Source organism: Emys orbicularis, chromosome 22 (assembly GCF_028017835.1).
Source record: "Emys orbicularis isolate rEmyOrb1 chromosome 22, rEmyOrb1.hap1, whole genome shotgun sequence".
Taxonomy (NCBI): domain Eukaryota; kingdom Metazoa; phylum Chordata; order Testudines; family Emydidae; genus Emys; species Emys orbicularis.
The window spans coordinates 6,462,745-6,483,435 of NC_088704.1; the positions used below are offsets into that span (position 1 = coordinate 6,462,745).

The window sequence follows — 20,691 nt, forward strand, 5'->3', positions numbered from 1 at the left end:
ACAAAAGCAGTATGACTAAAGATTGCTTGAGTTTTGTAATACACCTGGCAAAAGTCAGACCTACACAATCTTTAAAAAAAAAAAAAAAAAATCCATGCATTTTTTCTCTCCAGGCTTTAATGTAGGAAATCTTCAAAAATATGGAACAATTGATTACCTGGAAGTCAAGAACCAGAGGTCTCTTCACCACACTGAGACACTGTCCAAAAATCTGACCAAGGACAGAACCAAACAACTTAATTTGAAACAGTTTTTCTGAATACAAAACATCATTTAAAAAACCCTCTGAACTCACTGAAGGTTAGATTGGTGTGTGGGATGTGAGTTTAAACAGATACTACTGAGACACTTCTTGGGGCACCCAGGGCTGAGAGTCACTTTATTACCACCTGCCTCCTACATGAGGGACCCTTGCCTAATCAGCTAGGCACAACCAGCATGTCGGCCACCCACACATTCTCCTCTGGGCTACACCAGCCGTCTTTGCCTGGCAGGTTGACAACAGATGCGCCCCAGTCCCCATGTGCCTACAAAATGTCCCCCTGGAGTATCCAGCCCCTGATCACTGGATACCCACAGAAATCCCAGATCCTCTGCTCCCAAAGGAACAGTGTACCAGTTTACCAGTTCTACCTTAGACCATCATTCCTGTATTATGCACAGCACTTGAGTTCAGTTACATAACAAAGGAATTTAAGAAAGAATAGAGATTCAAATAAAAAGCAGGGAGAGAGAGAGAGATGGGAACTATTGGTTATGTATAAAATGTCACAACCCGCATTCTAAAGCCTAAACTTAACTACCAAGTTATCCTCCTGACTAACAAAACTTCTCTCCCCAAAAGTTCTCTCCAGTGTTTTCAACCAAGCCTGGCTGAGATCCCTTTTCATGAAGCAAACTCGCTATCCATTTACTTCCTAGATGAAGGATGCCACAGTGTGTGTCTACACCCCAAATATACCAGAACAGACACCTCTACAATTTTCAGCACCGAAAAAGAGGAACTTGTGGGGATTTTCACAGCTTATTTTTAGTAAAATATTCTCAAATTTTTGCTCTGGCAGGGGGTTTTATTGGGTTTGATGAGTTTCACCCAAACCTGGAAATCTGTATCTAATTCCCTGGCTGCCCTCTTAGCCTTTCTACTAAAGGCAGTTAGTAAATAGAACAGTGTGCAAGTCATCTTCAGGTGGTTTACTAGCACTGGTACTTAAACCTGAGGGGTGTGGGTGTGTGCGTGGGTCCATACAAATTCCATATTCTGTGCATCACTCACTTAATACATTATTACTTGGGAATATGAAAATGTTGTGACTGACGACGCTCAGAATCCTACCACTCACTTTATATTTACCTTTTTAAAATGAAATCCTGTTCCCGAGAGCCATCTCCCAGAGGGGCCAGAACCAGAGATGTAGACGGATAGGGACTGAATTTTTGTTATTTGTTTGTAATTGCCTAGCACAATATGACTAGAACCTCTAGGAGCTACGGGAATACAAATGAATTGTCATTTGATTTACGTCCCCGCATGTGAACATTTTTCAATTTTGTTAGAGAAATGTAGAGGTAGAAAGCAAAGATTCCCTCCTAAACTAAGCAGCATCAGTTGAGTCATTGGCTTCTATGAACAAGTCATATCAATATCAAAAATGTGATTGCTTCAGTACCTCTAATCTGCAATCCTGCATGCTTTATATGAAGTAAAATATAGCCTAGCCTCCTCCAAATAATGCAGAAATATGTAAACATTATCTACTGCAGCAACCCGCAGATGCCAATCCAGCTGCCATGTAGAGGCTCCAATTCATTAGCTCTACCCACGTCACTGCACCGAAGTCATTCGAGTGAAGCTTCGGTCATTTTGACTGCAGAAAGCTAAGAGGGACTGAATATTTAAGAAGAAAATTAGTTAAGTCTAAGGGTGGGGTTTTTAAAAGTGCCCAAATGCCTTAGGAGCACACATCCCACTGACTTTCAATAGGAGTTGTGCTCCTAAGTCACTTTTCCTCTTAACTTAGCATCAGAGTGTTAACAACAACAAATGGTTTATCATGTATCTATACTTGTAAATAAAATAAATAAATAAAAATAAAATTTTAATTTATTAATTAAATTTTAATTAATTTATTTTATTTATTTACTTGTATACTGTTTATGTTGTCAGAACAGCATATTACACATACATTTACCTTTTACCCAATTATAGGGATGCGCACTACTACTACATCTTGGGTCAAAGTACAAACACCTTCTATTATAAATTCTCTGCAAACATGACAGTAGCTGCTAGGGGTGGAACACACTGAATTACTGGATTAGCAGAGTTCATATTTCCTTTCTAAATGTGTACTTACTGTGTGAGAAGCGCTGTGTGATTGGGGTTCCAGGATAGGGATACGTGCGACTCTCCCATTGAATATTTCCTTCTTGGACCGCCTTGATAAAGCCATGATAACACTGATGTGCCACACCTAGAAAAGGGAGAAAACAATACTTTAGTCTGCTTCTGGCACAAACTTATTGTCACAAGACTAGGAAGGAGTTGTTCCTCCGTGATCAGCATTGCACAATTCCCAGAGGAAAACAAAACCCATAATACTCCTATATTAGGCATGGGTTAAGTCACTTGTCTTGATGAACAAATAGTCCAACTCAGTATGGCAAATGCTAAGGGAGCAACAGGAATAAATGACAGTGTATCCATTTCTCCTAGAAGCCATGCATACTTGACTTCTTTTTGCAATTCCAGGTCGGGGAAGAAAATGATAAAAAGGTTAATAATTGCAGTTTAATTAATGGAGGTCATAAGGCTGGTAATGGAGGAGCAGCATGGAAGGTGTAAGAGGTGGTTAGGGATCAGAAGGTAAGTCCTTGGATTTTGACAAAAGGACTATAACTGCTCCAGTGCAGGACCCCAGAGGATTCAAGAGTGGAGAGGACAGACAATTCAAAGCCTGTGAGTGGGCCCAAAGGTGGTAACTGGTTATAAATGATCTGCACAATTTTTCTGTTTTTAAGACTTCAACAGGTTGATGACAGAATAAACCTTTGTGCAATCTAATCACGTACACATTGTCCGCATCAGTTAGCCTCTCCTGTCCAAAACCTGCAGCTAGTTAGGGTAAATTACCAGCACTGTAAGATTACCATGTTCTAGAGGAGTCTGATTCAGAGGCAAGTGCTTAAATTAGAGTCAGAAATAGTTTAGAGGGCTCAACAGCTGAAGACAGTGAGAATTTGGAGGTTTGGGGGATTATAGGTCAGTGTGCTAAACCGCCTGGACTACAGTTAAGGAGGGTCTCTGCAGAGGCGAAACATGGGGGAATATACAGGCTGGTGAGAGACAAATGTATTGACAAAGAAGCAAAGTGTAACAGTGGCAGGCCCAATGAACCTCCCTCAAAGCACAATGCAACACCACTTCATCTGCCTGCAGGAGCCAGACGCTGGAGAGACCAGGTGAGAGATGGATGTCAGAGATGTCTGGTGTCTATAAATATCTTTTTGCATTGGTGGTGAATAGGGGCTTAGTACACTTTGGGGCTTAGAAAATACACCTCTACCTCAATATAACGCTGTCCTCAGGAGCCAAAAAAATCTTACCGCGTTATAGGCGAAACCACGTTATATCGAACTTGCTTTGATCCGCCAGAGTGCACAGCCCCCCCCCCCCCCCGGAGCACTGCTTTACTGTGTTATAGCACAATTCATGTTATATCGGGGTAGAGGTGTAGGTGTTTTAAGATAAACAATGCTTGTGTTCTATGCTGCCACGCAAGTCTGTTGTGTCCTAATCACCGCGCATATCGTCTGTGCACAACTGCTTCTTTGCCAGATGAGCATCTGCCTGTTTATTGAAATGAACCTTTGAGGAGTCACAATACATTATAATGAAGTTCTCCGAACATGTTGGCTGCTATTGGCAACATGATTTTAAAATAAATTTACAATTAAACATTCCTATTAGAACATACCTTAATTAAAATCTGTTCATTTCTCACATTACTAAAGGGGAAATTTAGCTCTTCGCCTGTGGCCACAAAGGCCCCCATGCAGAGCAGGACCAGAACCAGAGCTGCTGGTTCTGTATGTGGGGTGCAGATTTATGCTGAGGGATTTGGGATGGGGCTCTGGGGATCCACCAGACATTGCCCCCAGTGGAAGGAGAAGCATCTACTAAAGCCTCAGGGCTGCAGTAGCTGTCACAGAGCAGCCTGGCAGACGGTCCAAGGCCTGGAAACATCCGCTCCTGCCAGCATTCACAAAACCTCCTGTACCAAGCCACAATACTTAAGCCAGATACAAGAGGAGAGGATTTAGCTCTTCGAGAATCTTAACATTAGCAAACAAATACCAGATTTGCCTACCAAGGGAATAGCTCACTGAGAGCTGGATTCTAGCTTCAGTTATGCACTGCTGTCATGGAGACTGGTCTATGCCCCAGACTGTCTCCTGGGAGTGACCCCTTCAGTTTGCCAGGCCCCAAGGACCTACACTGTTCAACAGGGGCAGGCCTATGGCCTCCAAGGTTGGGCTGGCGGCACCAGCATTCCCAATCTCTCTTCATGGCTCCGTGCGGCAAATCCAGCCAAGCCAGACTCCGGCTGGAGGCTTGTACTGTGACCTTTCAGGGCACAATGTCTACACTGCAATTAGACATCCACTGACGGGTTCGCAGGGCATGCAGTCAGAGATTTGAGGCCCCTCCCACTTTGCAGGGTCCTAGAGCCCAAGCCTGGAAGTCTACACCACAGTTAAACAAACCCACAGCCTGAGCCCCACGAGCCCAAGTAAGCTGGCTCACGCCAGACTCAGGTTTTTAATTGCAGTGTAGACATGCCCAGGGAGTATTTACAGTGACACAGGCAGTCTTTTCAAAACAAGGTAACCATTTATTAGTCACCTGGCACACGATCTGAAAGTCCTTAGGCTACAGAAATAACGGTTAAAGCACAGTCCATCTTGGTTAGCCCAGAGGCCCAGCCAAGCTGCAGCAAACCCCATGTTCAGGCTCTGTGTCTCTCAGTCTGGGCTTGTCTACACTTACAGCACTGCAACGACACAGCTGCGACACTGTAGCGCTTAGCGAAGACACAACCTACGCCTACGGGAGAGCTTCTACCATCAGCATAGGTACTCCACCTTCCTGTTGCCATAGCGCTGTCTACACCGGGAGTTAGGTCAGTATAACTGCGTCACTCAGGGGTGTAGATTTTACAGTAGTTATATCGACGCAAGTTTGTAGTGTAGACCAGGGCTCAGTTTCCAGGTGAGAGCCCCACGGGCTTCCTCCAAAAGCCAACACTTTATGCCCCACCTCTCTTTGGTCTCAGTTTGGGGCCTTGGTTCAGCCCATCTCCCGCTGGGTCATTGGTTACTAGATGTCAATGTCCTGATGACTGGGTTTTCCATTGTCTTCTCAGACTTTCCACTGATAGGGGACCGGCCTCAGCCAGTCCTTTGTAAAGACCCATTCAGGCTACAACAGCTAGGGGCGACAGACACAGACAGACAGACACCATCTCTTAGCTTGCCCTGAGAGCAAGTGTAGGCCAGGTTTACACTACAGATCTATACTGGTATAACAACATCACTCGGGGATGTGAAAAATCCACCCCCGAGAGATGTAGTTATACCGACCTAACCTCACCCCATCCCACCCGTGTAGACAGCACTATGTCGAATGGACAGCTTCTCCCATCAACACAGCTACCGCCTCTTGGAGGATAGCTCAGTGGTTTGAGCATTGGCCTGCTAAACCCAGGGTTGTGAGTTCAATCCTTGAGGGGGCCATTTAGGGATCTGGGGCAAAAATCTGTCTGGGGATTGGGTCCTGCTTTGAGCAGGGGGTTGGACTAGATGACCTCCTGAGGTCCCTTCCAACCCTGGTATTCTATGGAAGATTATGCCGATGGAAGAAGCGCTCGTCAGCTGCACCGGGGCAGCTACGCCACTATAGCGCTGTATGTGAAGACAAGCCCTTAGTCCTTTCTCCCCCTACTAGGTAGCCATGCAAAATATAGTGGAAACTGAGGCACACATAGGATTAAAAGATATTTCAGAAAATTTTCACTTTGTCACAACCCTCTATCTCCTGCATTTAGGCAGCAGCAATTTAGAGATATGGGATATGCCTGATATTAGAACCTTGCCCCTGAGAGCTGTCCTGGGTCCACATCTCCAGACAAAATAGGAGGATTCTTCAACTTATTGAACAGTTTTTCCATACTGCCCATAGCACAGGAATTGTAGAAAATTGATACCGGAAGTAAAGAAACACTAGGAGAAATCTATAGCCAGGAGAATTAAAGACAATAAGAAGGATTTCTTTCAAGTATATGGAAAACAGAGCTCAAACTAACTTGATTACAAGTTTGGTTGATAAAGGTAGCATTGATGTAATATACTTCGATTTCTATAAGGCATTTGACTTGGTACCACATGACATTTTGATTAAAAAACCTAGAATATAAAATTAACATGGCACATATTAAATTGATTAAAAAACTGGCTAACTGATAGGTCTCAAAATGTAAATGTAAACAGGGAAATAAGTGGGTATGGTTGCTAATGGGGGTCCCACAGGGATCAGTTCTTGGCCCTACACTACAATATTTTTCTCAATGACCTGGAAGAAAACAAAATTGCTGAAACAGTCTGAGGATGACACAAGAATTGGCGGAAATGGTAAATAATGAAGAGGACAGGTCACTGATGCATGGCTTGCTTATGATCCAGGTCACCTTGTAAGTATTAACACAGCTAAACGTATACATCTAAGAACAAAGAACGTAGGCCATATTTACAGGATGGGGGACTCTATCCTGGGAAGCAGTGAGTCTAAAAAAGATTTGATGGACATGGTAAATAATCAGCTGAACATCAGGTCCCAGTGCAATACTGTGGCCAAAAGGCCTAATGAGATCCTTGGATGCATAAACAGGGGAACTTTGAGTAGGAGCAGAGAGGTTATTTTACCTCTGTATTTGACACTTGTGCAACCATTGCTGGAATACTGAGTCCTGTTCTGGTGTCCAGAAAGATGTTGAAAAATTGGAGAATTCAGAGAAGAGCCACAAGAATGATTAAAGGATAGGAAAAAACATGCCCTCTAGTGATAGATTGAGCTCCTTGAGTCTATCTATCTTAAAGAGAAGGTTAAGGGGTAACTGACTTACCATCTATAATCCCCTAAATGGGGAACAAATATTTGATAATGGGCTCTTCAATCTAGCAGAGAAATGTATCACACGATCCAATGGCTGGAACCTGAAGTTAGACAAATTCAGATTGGAAATAAGGTGTAATTTTTTAACCACTGGAACAATCTACCAAGGGTTGTAGTGGATTCTCCATCACAGAATTTTTAAATCAAGACTGAATATTCTTCTAAAAGATCTGCTCTAGACATTTTTTGGGGAAAGCTCTCTGGAGGTCAGACTAGACAATGGTCCCTTCTGGCCTTGAAATCTAGGACAGTGGAGATTCTAGAACTTGACAAGAGATTTTCCCCAAAATTCTTACTGAAAGCCCTGTGCTGGGGAAAAACAAAAAAACAAAACAAAAAACCCCTAAGTATCATACTCGGGGATTTGTGGCAGGAAAATGTCAAACTAAAGCCCTAGATCCCTGGACAGTTGGTCCCCAGGAGGCCACATCGGAAATGTAACCTGAATTATATGATTTCAAAGCAGAGATATCCTGACAAACAGGAAAAATTAAGCATTAGAAAACAAACAAAGCATTTACCTCAAGTGACCCTCTCTGCACTGTAGGGTACAGGTGAGCAACTGCTTCTGCTATAGTCTATAGTAGCTGCTAAACTGATATGCCTGCTAAACAACAACTCCCCCCACCACACTCCCAGTGTTAAAGACTAACTAGTCACTCAAATGCATGCTGCCTAAAGACACTCATCCCTGTTGTACACAGTACGCCTCTCCCACATTCTTTTTCCAGGTGAATCACTAATCTCTACTTCATTCCAAGCTTCTCCTTTATACCTTTAAGCCATGGTAACTGCAAGAAACAAGCAGGTGACTGCACATCACATAGCAGCAGAGGGTGAGAGTTTCAGATGAGAGGCTGAACGCTGTGCTGCTTTAGGAGTGCTGGAGAAGGGTTTGTTACCTCCCATAACTTGATGGGCTGAAAGAATTTTGCATTGCTCACTTCCAGAAGGGCTCCATCTGAGCTATGACCTGTCAAACTCAGAGCAGGGGAGAGAATACTCAGAAGCGATACAGAGCTTTACATGTTCAAAGAACTCAGCAAACATCCATTCTCGACCTTCCCATGAGGTAGGCAAGTACCAACCCCATTTTACAAAAGAAGATCGCACAAGGTGACTTCCAGGCTCCCCACAGAGGCAAGACTAGAAACTCAGGTACACCTACCTACTTCACTTTTCCTGCCAGCGAAGAGCCAGCAGTAAGTTTTGCACATTGCTGTTAAGCTCCAATCTGCATACTACAACGGCCAGCACACAGAGCTCCAGAGACAGAGACAACCCCTGCCCCAGAGGGCTTAATCTAAGGGCATGTCTACACTGCTCATGTTACAGCGCGGCCGCAGCGGCACTGTGACATGGGCAGTGTACTCACACTATCGCCGGGGGAGAGCTCTCACGGCGATAAAAAATAACCACCCCGAACGAGCGGGGTAGCTTTAAACGCCAGGAGCGTGGCACCCAGCAATAAAGCGCTGTCTATACTGGCACTTTTCAGCGCTAAAACTTTTGTCACTCGGGGGGATGTTTTTTTCACACTCCTGAACGACTAAAGTTTTAGCGCTGAAAGTGGCAGTGTAGACACAGCCTTAAAAAAAAAAAAAAAAAAAAGACACAGATGAAGGGTTTGGGACAGCAATAAAACAAGCTAATGAGTATCGGGATGAATCAGCACAGTTATTTTTGTTGTGGTGGTTTTTTAAGGGGGTAGAAGTAAGCTGAGGGAGAATCGCAGCAATGTATCCTCCCCATCCACTCAAAATCTTTTAAACAGAGAGATGGGGATTTGTGCTTTACCTGCAAGTTAGGTATTTTACAGAAATACCAGGTGGTGACAACAGCTTCCAGGCAGAGAGAGAAAACCTCTGCATTTCAGTGGCCCTCACCTCCAGGAGACCAAGCAGGTGACATTTTCAAACTGCCAGATAATGTGGGAGAAGGTGCAGAACTCCCTGCTTAGAGAATGCAGCACAGGTCATTTAACGAACGGGACGCTGACAGCAACCGCAGGCCTAAGACACATCCCACAGGTGTGACCAGGGGAAAAAATGCAATGAAAATAAAAATACCCTGTGTCCTATAAGGCAAGTTTGCCTTTTATAATTCAGGCCTTTCTCCCCTGACAGCTCTCAGCCCTAATCAAATCCAATTCCATCAGTACAGTATTTACTGTTTGATATTAATTCCCATGTATTTTGCACTGCCCTCAACGTACTATGCCGCATATTTTTGTTTTGAAAACAACTGCCCTGTAGGATTCTGTGCATTTATCCAGTCCACCCTGGGGCAAATCAAGGCAATTTAAATATCAAGCAGGAAACCTTGATCTAAATAATTGATTTTCATCTTGTTTTGCATTTGTACTTTTTAGTTATTTTCCTAAAGAAAGGCCGATTCTCACTAGCTGATAACTATTAAAAACACACTGATTTTTCAATTATAGTCTTTGCACTAAATTTGGTGCTTCTTTTCACTAACCAGGCAGATACGCTATATCTATATGATGTATTAAAGTAATTTGTAGCTTAACCTACACTTATTCAGAGTCTTATTTTATTATATTAGAAAATGAATTTAATTAGAAATTGAAGTGAATGCTACATTTCTTATTTACTAGATGAATATTTTTCCTTGTGTCAGGCTCCGTTTGGATGAAAATTTGAGAATTAAAAATGCACAAAAACAGCATTTAGGGTTTTTTGTTTTGTTTTTTAAAAGTAAAAAAACTACCTCAAATGTGCTAGATACATAAGAAAAAAGTTTATCAGAACATGTTTTGAATTTAAAACTAATTTATTAAACAAAGGCAGTATTCTCTGTAGTTAGTGAACTGAACTGATTGTTTCTGGTCACCATGTCCTTTGGGATTTTAGAACTAACGGATCTCAACCTCACATGTAGTTTTCCTGCTTTTACAGCTCCCAATTAGTTTTACTTTGAAACAACTGCTCATTGAACTGAACTGACTGAATAAACTAAATGAAGAAAATATTCTCTCTGCACCAGCAAAAGAGGCTACTGTTGTCAAAAGCAGTTTTAGCACTTTCACAAACTCTGGTTCCAGGTGCTTAGTCAGTGACTTGTCTTTAAAACTTGCACAGCAAATATGTACTACTTTTTTATTTAAATTACTTTTAAATCAGATTATAGTAAAATTAAGCCTTAATTTAGGTTGTAAATTTCAAATTTAATTTTAAATAGGTTTGTTTTTAATAATAAACCTGTATTTAAATAAAAAAAATCATTTTTTTAAACTAATTGATTTTTATCCACTCCTGGCCAGTCCTCATCATTCTAGTATCTGAGCATCTTGTGACAGGAAATACAGGTAGTGGTCGGGGACATGGGAGCATTTTGTTTCTTGGAAACAAGACACTGGTTGAGACATCAGCTGCTGGGGAGGGGAAGCATCCTCTCTCCTTCGTTCTGGGCAGACAGAGATGAATTTAAATTTGGGAGAGGGTCTACCTAATTCATTGTACTTTATAGGGCACCTATTGCTACAGCATCTGAATGCCTCTATCTTTAGAGTATTTCTCCTCCCAACACCCTTGTCAACCAGGTCAGTGCTGTTATTCACATTTTACAGAGCGGGAGCTAAGGCCCAGAGAGACTAAATGCCTTGCATAAGGTCACACAGGAAGCATGTGGCAGAGCAGGGGACTGAACCCAGGTTAGCAACCTAATCCTTAGACCATCCATCCTCTGCATTTGGATTCCTCATTATCATCATCCCAGCAAACCCTGAGAGTATCTAGCTTTCCCACTATACCTTATCCAATATCTGCCTGTACATCCAAGAACGATAAAGCACTTTTGCTGGATGCTTCTGCTACAATGAGCAACACTGAAAGAATGCTGATATCAGGGCCGCCCGGGGGGGGGAGGGGGAGGGGCAAGTGGGGCAGTTTGCCCCAGGCCCCGCAGGGGCCCCCACGAGAGTTTTCAGGGCCCCCCACTAGAGTTTTCGGCAGCAATTCAGCGGCAGGTCCTTCACTCGCTCCGGGACCTGCCGCTGAAGACCCCAGGCCCCCTGAATCCTCTGGGCGGCCCGGGCTGATATTTAAAACATCCGTATTATGCTTCAAAATTAGTATTACATTGAGGTAAACAGGAGTAGCTCATAGCCTGGAACATTAGCCCTAGGGTATCTGCAGACACAGGCAGATATTACTACATCAGTTTACATGTAGTTCATATTATGAAGTTTATCTTCTAAACCACAAAAGCCAGTGACTTAATTATGTTTTCACATGAAGGCTTAGATTCCGGACCACAGTTATGCAGCAATATGTGCAGCCACATTAGACAGTGAGCCCTGGAATGAATACGGTGCTACAGTGAATGGAGATGAGGGATGTGAATGCAAGGCGGGCAACAACGCATACACCAATACCTGGGGGTACTATGGAAGTAGTCACCTGGCTAGTTTTATCTTGACATTTTTGACAAGCACAGTACATAGAGTCTGCCAGGTTGGTGTGGGACCAATAAGCAAACACAATACCCCACGTGTTTATAGTAGATAAGAGACTTCACTATGAGGTGCTTTGCTGCTAGTCCTATCTGCACAGAATGAAGCAAACAGCTTTAGTTATTCTTCTGGCATTAATTCAGTAAGCACAACAAGACTCTGCAGCATCCAGATTAACGTGTGGAGGGAAGGGCAAGCAACAGTGAGAGCTGAATTTTAAAAACACTGCAAAAAGATTGGACAGGAAAACTAATAGATCTTTCCTCAAATGAAAGGATAAAAAGACCTCACTGCTGCCGTTTGTACCTTTGATGAGGCGATACCACTGTTTGCAGACAAGGGCAGCGGTTTTGTGCTCCTGGTATGGCGAGAGGAAGGACAGGATGTATTCTAAAACCTCTTCTGGCAGCTCCAACATCGATCGGTTATGCCTGGTCTCCTCAACCTCCAGCTCAGCATGTGGCTCATCGTCTTGCTCCATTGGTCCTTCCACCACTGCTTCTTCTGGGTCCACAGCCATGAAACTGTCATCTTCACTGTCCGAGGAACTGGCCATGGCATTCCACTCCACAGCTTCAAGAAGAAGGGGGGGGGGGGGAAATCACATTAACATTATATAGAAATAGTGTGCTTAGAAAAGCCTCAATCACGGATTTAGACATCAGATCTACACCAAGTTCTGCTTCAATAAACTGCAAGGCAAAATATTTTGATATTTCAGTCCTCTGAACTGTGATGCCCAAAGTCTGGCTCTGAGCAAAGGTCATCTATATTTAGGGTCAAATGTTCAAACGTCTCTTCGCCCTACAAAACGAATGCTTAAGTACTGCCATCATTGAAGCAAAAAAAAAAGTTTGTCTATGTTTGGAAAGTGAGTAAGCCACCTCCTTCCTTTACTGGCCTGCGCTTTTAGAGACTTGTTCTTTATCCCTCTATCCCAGAGCTCCCCATTACAGCTCAAATGGCAAACCTGAAAATAGGACTTAAAAAAACCCTAATGCAACTCTCCTCTCGCTCAACAGCCTGAGAAACTACTCAAAGAGCAGTACTCTTATATATGCGTGTGCACACACAAAATATTTCCCGTCATAGGAATATATAGTACTGGTAAATGAAACAATGAATTCACACGACTGTGGCTCTTTGGGGTAATGATTGCTAATCTGGCTCCCAAACCAGTGAGGTCCGAGTATCACTGCTCTACAGTAACTCCTCTAGGTGAGAGTTTTTCAAAGTTCGGGTCACGACCCAGTACTGGGTCATGGCATGTAAGGCACTGGGTCGCTCTGGTCAGCATAGCCGACCGGGACATTAAAAGTCCCGTCAGTGGTGCCGCCCAGCTAAGGCAGGCTAGTGCCTACCTGTTCCAACACCGCGCTGTGCCCCGGAAACAGCCAGCAGTGGGTCCGGCTTCTAGGCAAGGGGGCCTCGGGGCTCCGCACGCTGCCCCCATCCTGAGCACTGGCTCAGCACTCCCATTGGCCAGTTCCCGGCCAATGGGAGCTAAGGCAGGGGTGGTACCTGCAGGCGAGAGCCGCGCGGAGCCACTTGCGCGCCTCCGCCTAGGAGCTGGACCTGCTGCTGGCCGCTTCTGGGGCACAGTGTGGTTCACGGGGCCAGGACAGGCGGGAATCCTGCCTCTGCACCCCGGCTGCGGTGCTGACTGGGAGCCGCCGGCGGTAAGTCCGCACCCCAACCCGCTACCCCAATCACCTGCCCGAGCCCTGAGCCCTCCCCAAACCCGGAACCCCTTCCTGCACTCCAAACCCCTCATCCCTGGCCCCAGCCCAGAGCCCTGACCCCCTTCCGCACCCCAACCCCCTACCCCAGCCCTGAGCCCCTCCCACACCCCAAACCCCTCATCCCCAGCTCCACTGGCTCATGGGCATCAACAATTTTCTTCAACTGGGTCCCCAGAAAAGAAGTTTAAAAACCACTGCTCTAGGTAACTAATGTTCTTCACTGCTGGGCTCCCAAGGGAGGGGGCTATCCAGTTTTGCTTGGCTGGAGGGCTGGCAGCCACACAGAACGTTGGAGAGGGAGAGCACGGGCGGGAAGGCAAGGTGTACAGGGATCCTCGGAGCTTCAAAAGCAACAAGAGAAAGGATAGCCCTTGACTCTCATTCCTTTCACTGCTCCTCTTTGCTAACCCTGTGTTTTGCCAGTCAGGCAACTTTCCTTCCAGGCTGTGATAACTTTTCAGGGAACGTGAGAGAGGTGGAAGAATAGGAGGGGGTTTTGTCCAACACTCCCCTTTGGCAGCCCCCTCTGCTCCACTGCCTGCTCCTTTGTTTGTGCTGAGAGGCCTGTAGCCTTGTCCATGCTGTAACAGCAATAGAGAGAACGCTGCCTAAAGCTGGTGAACAGTCTGGAACCACTACACACGTGTCTACAGGATTTCGCAACAGCGTTAAAGAATCATGTTTAAACCCTACAACAAAAGCTCTCTTAACTTAGCCCTGGTCTACACTGGGGGGGTGGGGGGTGATCTTAGGTCGACTTACCTGGCCGTGAGGACAGCGGCGAGTCGACCGCTGCCGCTCCCCCATTGACTCCGCTTCCGTCTCTCGCGAGCTGGAGTTCCAGAGTCGACGGGGAGCGCGTTCGGGGATCGATTTATCATGTCTCGTCTAGACGCGGATACATCGATCCTCGATAGATCAATCCCTACCCACCGATCCAGCGGGTAGTGAAGACCTGCCCCTAGTTTAGCTGTAGCATGGATATGGATTGCTGTGTTACGATTAGCCCTCCCAAACAACTCACAACGTGACAGAAACAAGCTAAAGGAGCTACTGCCTAGGCATGTGGCCAGCACCACGCCCTTGCTAAGCGTGGCAGTGATAATGCAGGACAACGGCACAAGCGGCCTACTTTAAGTGAGCAAGATGCACAAAGTAATCAGTGGAACCAGCCTTACGCTGGAGGCCATCACCACCAGTGGTCACCAGAAACAGAATGATTGTTTAGGGGGAAGGGGAGTTTTAATAAAACCAGGGTGAAAAACTGTTTCAGAGTTTCTTCTTATGGGTAATTTTAAGTGTATTTAATTTATGCACAATATTACAAAGTCTATTACCATGATCGTGGGATCAATTTCTAATGTGGATCTCAGCCAATATACCACTTGTAGCGACAATGTTCCATCTTATCTGGGGCTGTGACCCCAGGCTTAAGTTTTATTGATAAGGGGAAAAACAGAAAATTGGTGATTTCAGACCAGAGAGGCTCATTAATGTTAAAAAGCCTTTAAAGAAATTTACTGCTACTAAAAGTTAAGGTTTTAAGGCTGACAAGATGTCCCATGTTCATTTTAATGGTTCTCTCCAGGTATAGATCTAGAGATTACCACAATAAAGAAATTCAATCCCATATCATCTGTTAATGTAATCAAGAATGGGTTTGCAATTCCTCAAGCAAGGAACTCACCACAGGGCCCCAACAATGGTAGGGTCTTCTCCTCTAGGCCCCCCCTTTGGGACAGGGGTCTAGAAGGAGAGAAAGGGGAAATTAAAACTTGAACTGGGAGTTGCCTGCTGCTGAAAGCAAAGGAGGAGACTGGATCATGGAGCTAAGCGAGGCCTCAAGCAATTGCCTCAACCTCCATTGCTTGTGTTTATGGCCAAGGGAAGGGTTTAATAAGCTGTGCATGTCAATGAAACACAGCCAGTCTAAAGTATTCAGAGGTCATGGCTGCTTAAAAGTAATTGTTAATGACAAATGGTTACCTGTGCCACCACAGATTAGTGAAGTTGAAAGCACGAAAAGACCAGTTTGCTGTCACCTACTCATTTTCTTCACTTCACTCAGTTTGAACAATAAAAACAGTAATAGTCAAGTCACTTTTCTTATCCCTGTGCTCTAATGTTTGGGTTTAAATGTTTCCTAGTTTGAAACCCAAATAAATAACTTATTTATATTTATAAAAGTGTGAAAGCTTTTTTAAAATAAAAACATGAAACAGAACCTAAATTTGGAGCCAAAACTAGCTGGCAAGGCCTTTTTAATGAAATAGTCCCCTTTATCTATATAATCAGATAAAGAACATGGTGTCCTTATAAACCATTTGATTTTCATGACAGAAGATATCATCCTCAATTTGCCCAAATAGTGCCAGAAATTAAAAGAAAAAACTTTCTATTAGTGAAGGTCTTTCAGTCGGTCATCATTTCCATTATTGTCCATCATTAATTTGTACAGTTCCTAACTCCCATCACAAATACAAATCAAAAGCTTCATTTAGAGGTCAGTTGTGTAAATAAAGATTGGCTTTAAAATATGTTTAGAAGTAGGAGGAGTTTGCTCCTGATACAGATTTCTGAAACATTTTATTAGCTTATCCTGCAGTAGAATTAACATTAATTTGAATATAGCTCTGTGTTAGCTTTTACTACACCAATAGCCACATGAACAATTTTCTCTTGCGTATGCTAGAACAATGGAGTCTCATATATTTGACAAAAATAGAGATCCAGTTCGTAGAATAGGAGGCGAGTCATCACTTAATCTACTTGTTACATTAACTGCAGAGTTTTAGATAGAAAAGTACTTACTTGATAATTTACTTAGATGGCTTACAAGTAAGTCGCTATAGTTTAAACAAATAAGAAATAAGTAAAAGGTTATTTGAATACCACCTGTGTCCAGCTGTCTATCCACAGCAGGTACGGAGAAGAAAACAGCAGGCAAAGTAGGGGTTTATGGCCCTTCAGGCCTTTGTCAGTATCTCCAGCTATTTACATATGACTAAAAGTAATAGGATAATACAGTGACAATAGTGCTAGACTAGGAAGTGCTTGCTGTCTTAAACCAATCGCTGCAGGCAATTCTGCCAACCAATGTGGTACACAGGTTTCTGTCTTCATTAAGACCATCCTAGTCATTTTAAAAACATCAAACCCCATTTCCCAGGAGAATGACTAATCCCGTTTTAGAGGAAGAGTTGTGGTAATTTGAGTTTACACACACACACAGCTGCCAGGCTAAGGCATCAGTGGGATGGGTTGTGCTGCAGCTGCTCCATAATTACATGCTCATTGCTAGTTCAAACCAGCTTTTAATGTTCATGCCAATTATACCATAATGAAGAGCAATCTCTCTCCATGCTCCCAGGGGAGGTTTTTGTTTTTTTTTTAATTTAAGCAACAAATTTCCTTTTATGTATAGATATATTTTAAACAATGTGCTAAATTATAAATGTTGATTTGCAGGTGATACAAAGTGCATCAATCTTTTTCAGTGCTTCCAACAAATTGATCAGCCTAAGACAACTTTGCTGGATTATCAAGGCACATCTGATGGCTCCTAGAGCCAGGAATTAGACAGTCATTCAGAACACTGCTACCCTCTTGCATAGATTCAAGAAAGACTGGGATGGGACGACGCACCCTGGGAATAGGAAGAGAATCTGAAGGGAAACAACTAGCGGTTTGTTTTCTCCCCAGACCTGACCTTTCCATCATACGTTAACATAGCAAGCAGTAAGTTAGGAGACTATTATCTTTATGTAGCCACTCGAGGGAGTAGTCTGACTGTAATGTGACTAGAGCATGAAGGAGTCCAATTTACAACGTGAGATGGACTTGGGAGCATGCACTTGGTAGCTGCCCGCTAACAAGCCTCTCCAAGCCTTCTCCCTCAATGAAGGAGAAACTCCAAAGTCAAGTGGTCTTGACTTGCTCAGGAAGCTAACAACCTAGAATAGCATTAACAAAGGGACCCAATGAGAAGAGAAACTTTGAACAACTACACCTCTACCCCGATATAAGCGACTCGATATAACATGAATTCGGCTATATTCATGTAAAGCTGCGCTCTGGGGGGCGGGGCTGCGCACTCCGGTGGATCAAAGCAAGTTCGATATAATGCGGTTTCACCTATAACGTGGTAAGATTTTTTGGCTCCTGAGGAATGCGTTATATCGAGGTAGAGGTGTATTTGTTCTGTTGAGGGCTAGGGAACCATTTTCCAGTTGCCAGAACATAGTCATTCTTCTCAAATAAAGACTCTTGATCTAATATCTGATTAATACAGAATGTAATATGGAAGGGGAGAGATCACTGGCTGGAAGAGTAGCACTGAATTTAGGTAAAATCAACAGGTAAAGTACCTTTTCTAAACAATGAGCTTAAAGATTAAAACTTTAACTGACAGGATATTGAACTCTGTGGGTAAAATATACTTAATAGGTATAAAATTTAGTTTATAATATAAATCACAACATCAAATTAACAAAGTTAATAACAAAATAGCAGGAGACCCAGATCCCCCTACTGAAGAAAGTTTGAAGTTAGAATGATCACAAACATTCCAACATTTATGTTAATTGGAGAAGGGTGAACTCAAAGATGTTATAAATAATATCATAACATCCAATATTATAAAGATGTTTGATAAGATTAGATACAGATTGGTTCTCAAGCGAAACCCCCCTCCAGCAGGGAATTAAAATGCCCATAGAGGAAGTATAACCCAGACTCCCACAACCAGAGGGGACCAGACGACAATGGGAAATGCATAGATAGGGAGGGAAACAGGATAAGAGAACAAACAGGCATTAAATATTGTTATGTTTTAATAGAAAGATTAATAAAAATGTCAGGGCTCAATTAAAAAATTTAAAATAAATCAGACTCAGGATCAGGTACAGCAACATAGATGTGTAAAAAAAGGGAAAGCAATATATGTTGGAGTTTTAAAATTACTGTATGATGGGAACTATCTAAAATGTCATGTTTAAAGAGGCACGAATGTAATGGAGGCCTGGCTAAGGGGTTCACCGCTTTTAACCAATGGTAATATAATGGGCGAGAACAGAGTTGAATTCATGGGTGAGTTTATTAATGTCATGACTGTTACTGTTAAAGGGGTGAACGATCCAACAAAAAGGAAAAGGGTATTCTGCTCACTGAAAAAGGATTTCCCCAGTATCTACAGGGGACACGTGAAGAAAAATTATAAATACTTCTTGGACACAGACACTGTCTCTCTCTCCAGGGCAATCTTTCTCTCCAGGGCAATCTAACAGAGGAGAGGTGGCAATACTCTCTGCTAAACACTTCCCTTTTGTTGTTTCTGCACAACTTAGAGACAGAGGGCAGATATATTTTAATTAAGGGCTCCTTGAAAGGTAAACGTCTCACGTTAGCCAATGTGTATATGCTCGCAATCAGGGGCAGCTTCTCTTTTTCTTTTTCCTTTTTATTTTTTAGGGTCTTAAGAAGTTTTAGGGAAAGAGATATTATTCTAGGGGAGGATTTTAATGAGATGCTTAATCCCACTCTGGCTCAAATAATGGACACAGCAGGTGATCAGGAGGGGCAAGAGCAAATTTGTTGCATCAATGAGGATCTGATGGGCATCCGGTGGGAAATGAATCCAGATGTCAGGGTCTACACATTATTCTTCTGCTCATGGATCTTATTCCAGGATGGATGTGATTTTTGTTTCTAGGACCTTGGCTAATTTGGTCAAAAAAGCTGATCTGGAAGTTATTACTTGGTCTGACAAGTCCCTGCATACATCAGATTAAAAGACTGAGGCCTGCTCTACGCCACACAGTTAAATCGATGTAAGGCAGCTTACATTGACCTAATTGTGGATGTGTCTACACTAAAATTTTGTTCCCACTGACATAACTGCCCTGCTAGGCTGACTTGGTATAACTCCATCTCCACGTGCAGGATAAAGCCAAGGTTGATGTAGTTAGGTCTACAGTGTGTCAGTGTAGACACTGTTGCTTATGTTGACGGTTACTGGCTTTCAGGAGCTGTCCCACAATGTCCCCACACTGACAGTACAATCAATACAAGCGCTCCTGGCGAGTACGTGCACCGCTGACACAAGATGTGAAGTGTAGACACACATAAGCGATGTAATTACTGCGGTGGCTGTATGCTGATGAAAGTTCGGTCGACTTAATTTTGTAGTGTAGATATGGTCTGAGACGGAGTGAAAAAACAAAAGGGCCTGGTGGTTGAAATAGCTTTGTTATACGACTCCCTCAGAATTCAAAAGTTGGAGGAAGATTTTCAGAAATTATATGGAAGAGATCAATAAAAATGTTCTCTGGGGTGCTGGAAAGGCAGTAATGAGGAGGAACCTTATAATTGAAGCATTATATCTCAAAAGGATGAGAGCTCTTAAAGAGTTTGGTTAAAGAACTTTCTGTTTTTGGAAAGTAGACATGAATCTACAGGTACTAAAGGAGTGTACAGAAAATAAATATGATGAGAGGGAAGATTCACCTGTTACAAATACGCAAGACTGAGCAAACAGATATATTAAATTATGAAAAGGACAATAAAGATATGTTTTTAGCCAGAAAATTAACAAATAATCAGCCAGCCATCCTGGTTAGAAATAAAAAGGCATTAAACAGATCTCTGAAACTTTTTCCAATCTTTGTACACTTCAGAACATCCAAACCCTAAACATATAGATATTTGAGAAGTGTGAAACTACTTTAGCTCTCAGACGAAGGTCTTGATAGGTAAATTACTGCAAAGGAAGTTGAAGTTGTAGTTGTAATTGAGAATTTAAAATCCAATAAAGCACCAGGTCCCGATGGGCTTTCTGGGGAGTATTACAGAGCTCTAAAGCAAGTGCTGGTCCCTGTTATAACTGAATTGTTCAATGGTATATTGCAAGGAAACAAGATTCCAGATTCCTAGAAAGAGGCAAAAAGCGTGGTCACTCCTGAAGGAAGAGATCTTACCAATTGTGCAACATACAGACCTATTTCTGATTAACGTGGAGGTTAAAATTTATGCCAAGAACTTAGCAAGCAGATTGAAAATCATCTTGTCCAAATGTGTTCACCCTGACCAATTTGAGGCAGGCATTTATCTGGCAATATCAGATGAACTCTGAATTTCATCTGTAATGTTAATTCTAGTAATCTTCCTGAGTGCTGCTTCCTTTGGAAGCTGAGAAAGCCTTTGAGTGACTAGAATGGGAATACCTCAGGCAGATTTTGGTACGGTTT

The 20,691-nt window shown here is 43.0% G+C and overlaps 1 protein-coding gene across 1 annotated transcript in view; it reads right to left on the reverse strand.

Annotated features, from left to right (window-relative positions):
- The window catches only part of FBXO42 (F-box protein 42), a 97,585-nt gene that overhangs the window by 47,952 nt on the left and 28,942 nt on the right, over positions 1-20,691 (reverse strand). The window contains exons 2-3 of the mRNA XM_065421245.1: positions 12,012-12,278; positions 2,358-2,474 (exon numbers count right to left, since the gene is read on the reverse strand). Of these exons, the coding sequence (XP_065277317.1) occupies positions 2,358-2,474; positions 12,012-12,261 (367 nt within the window). The 5' untranslated portion in view covers positions 12,262-12,278. The remainder of the gene's footprint in view (positions 1-2,357; positions 2,475-12,011; positions 12,279-20,691) is intronic.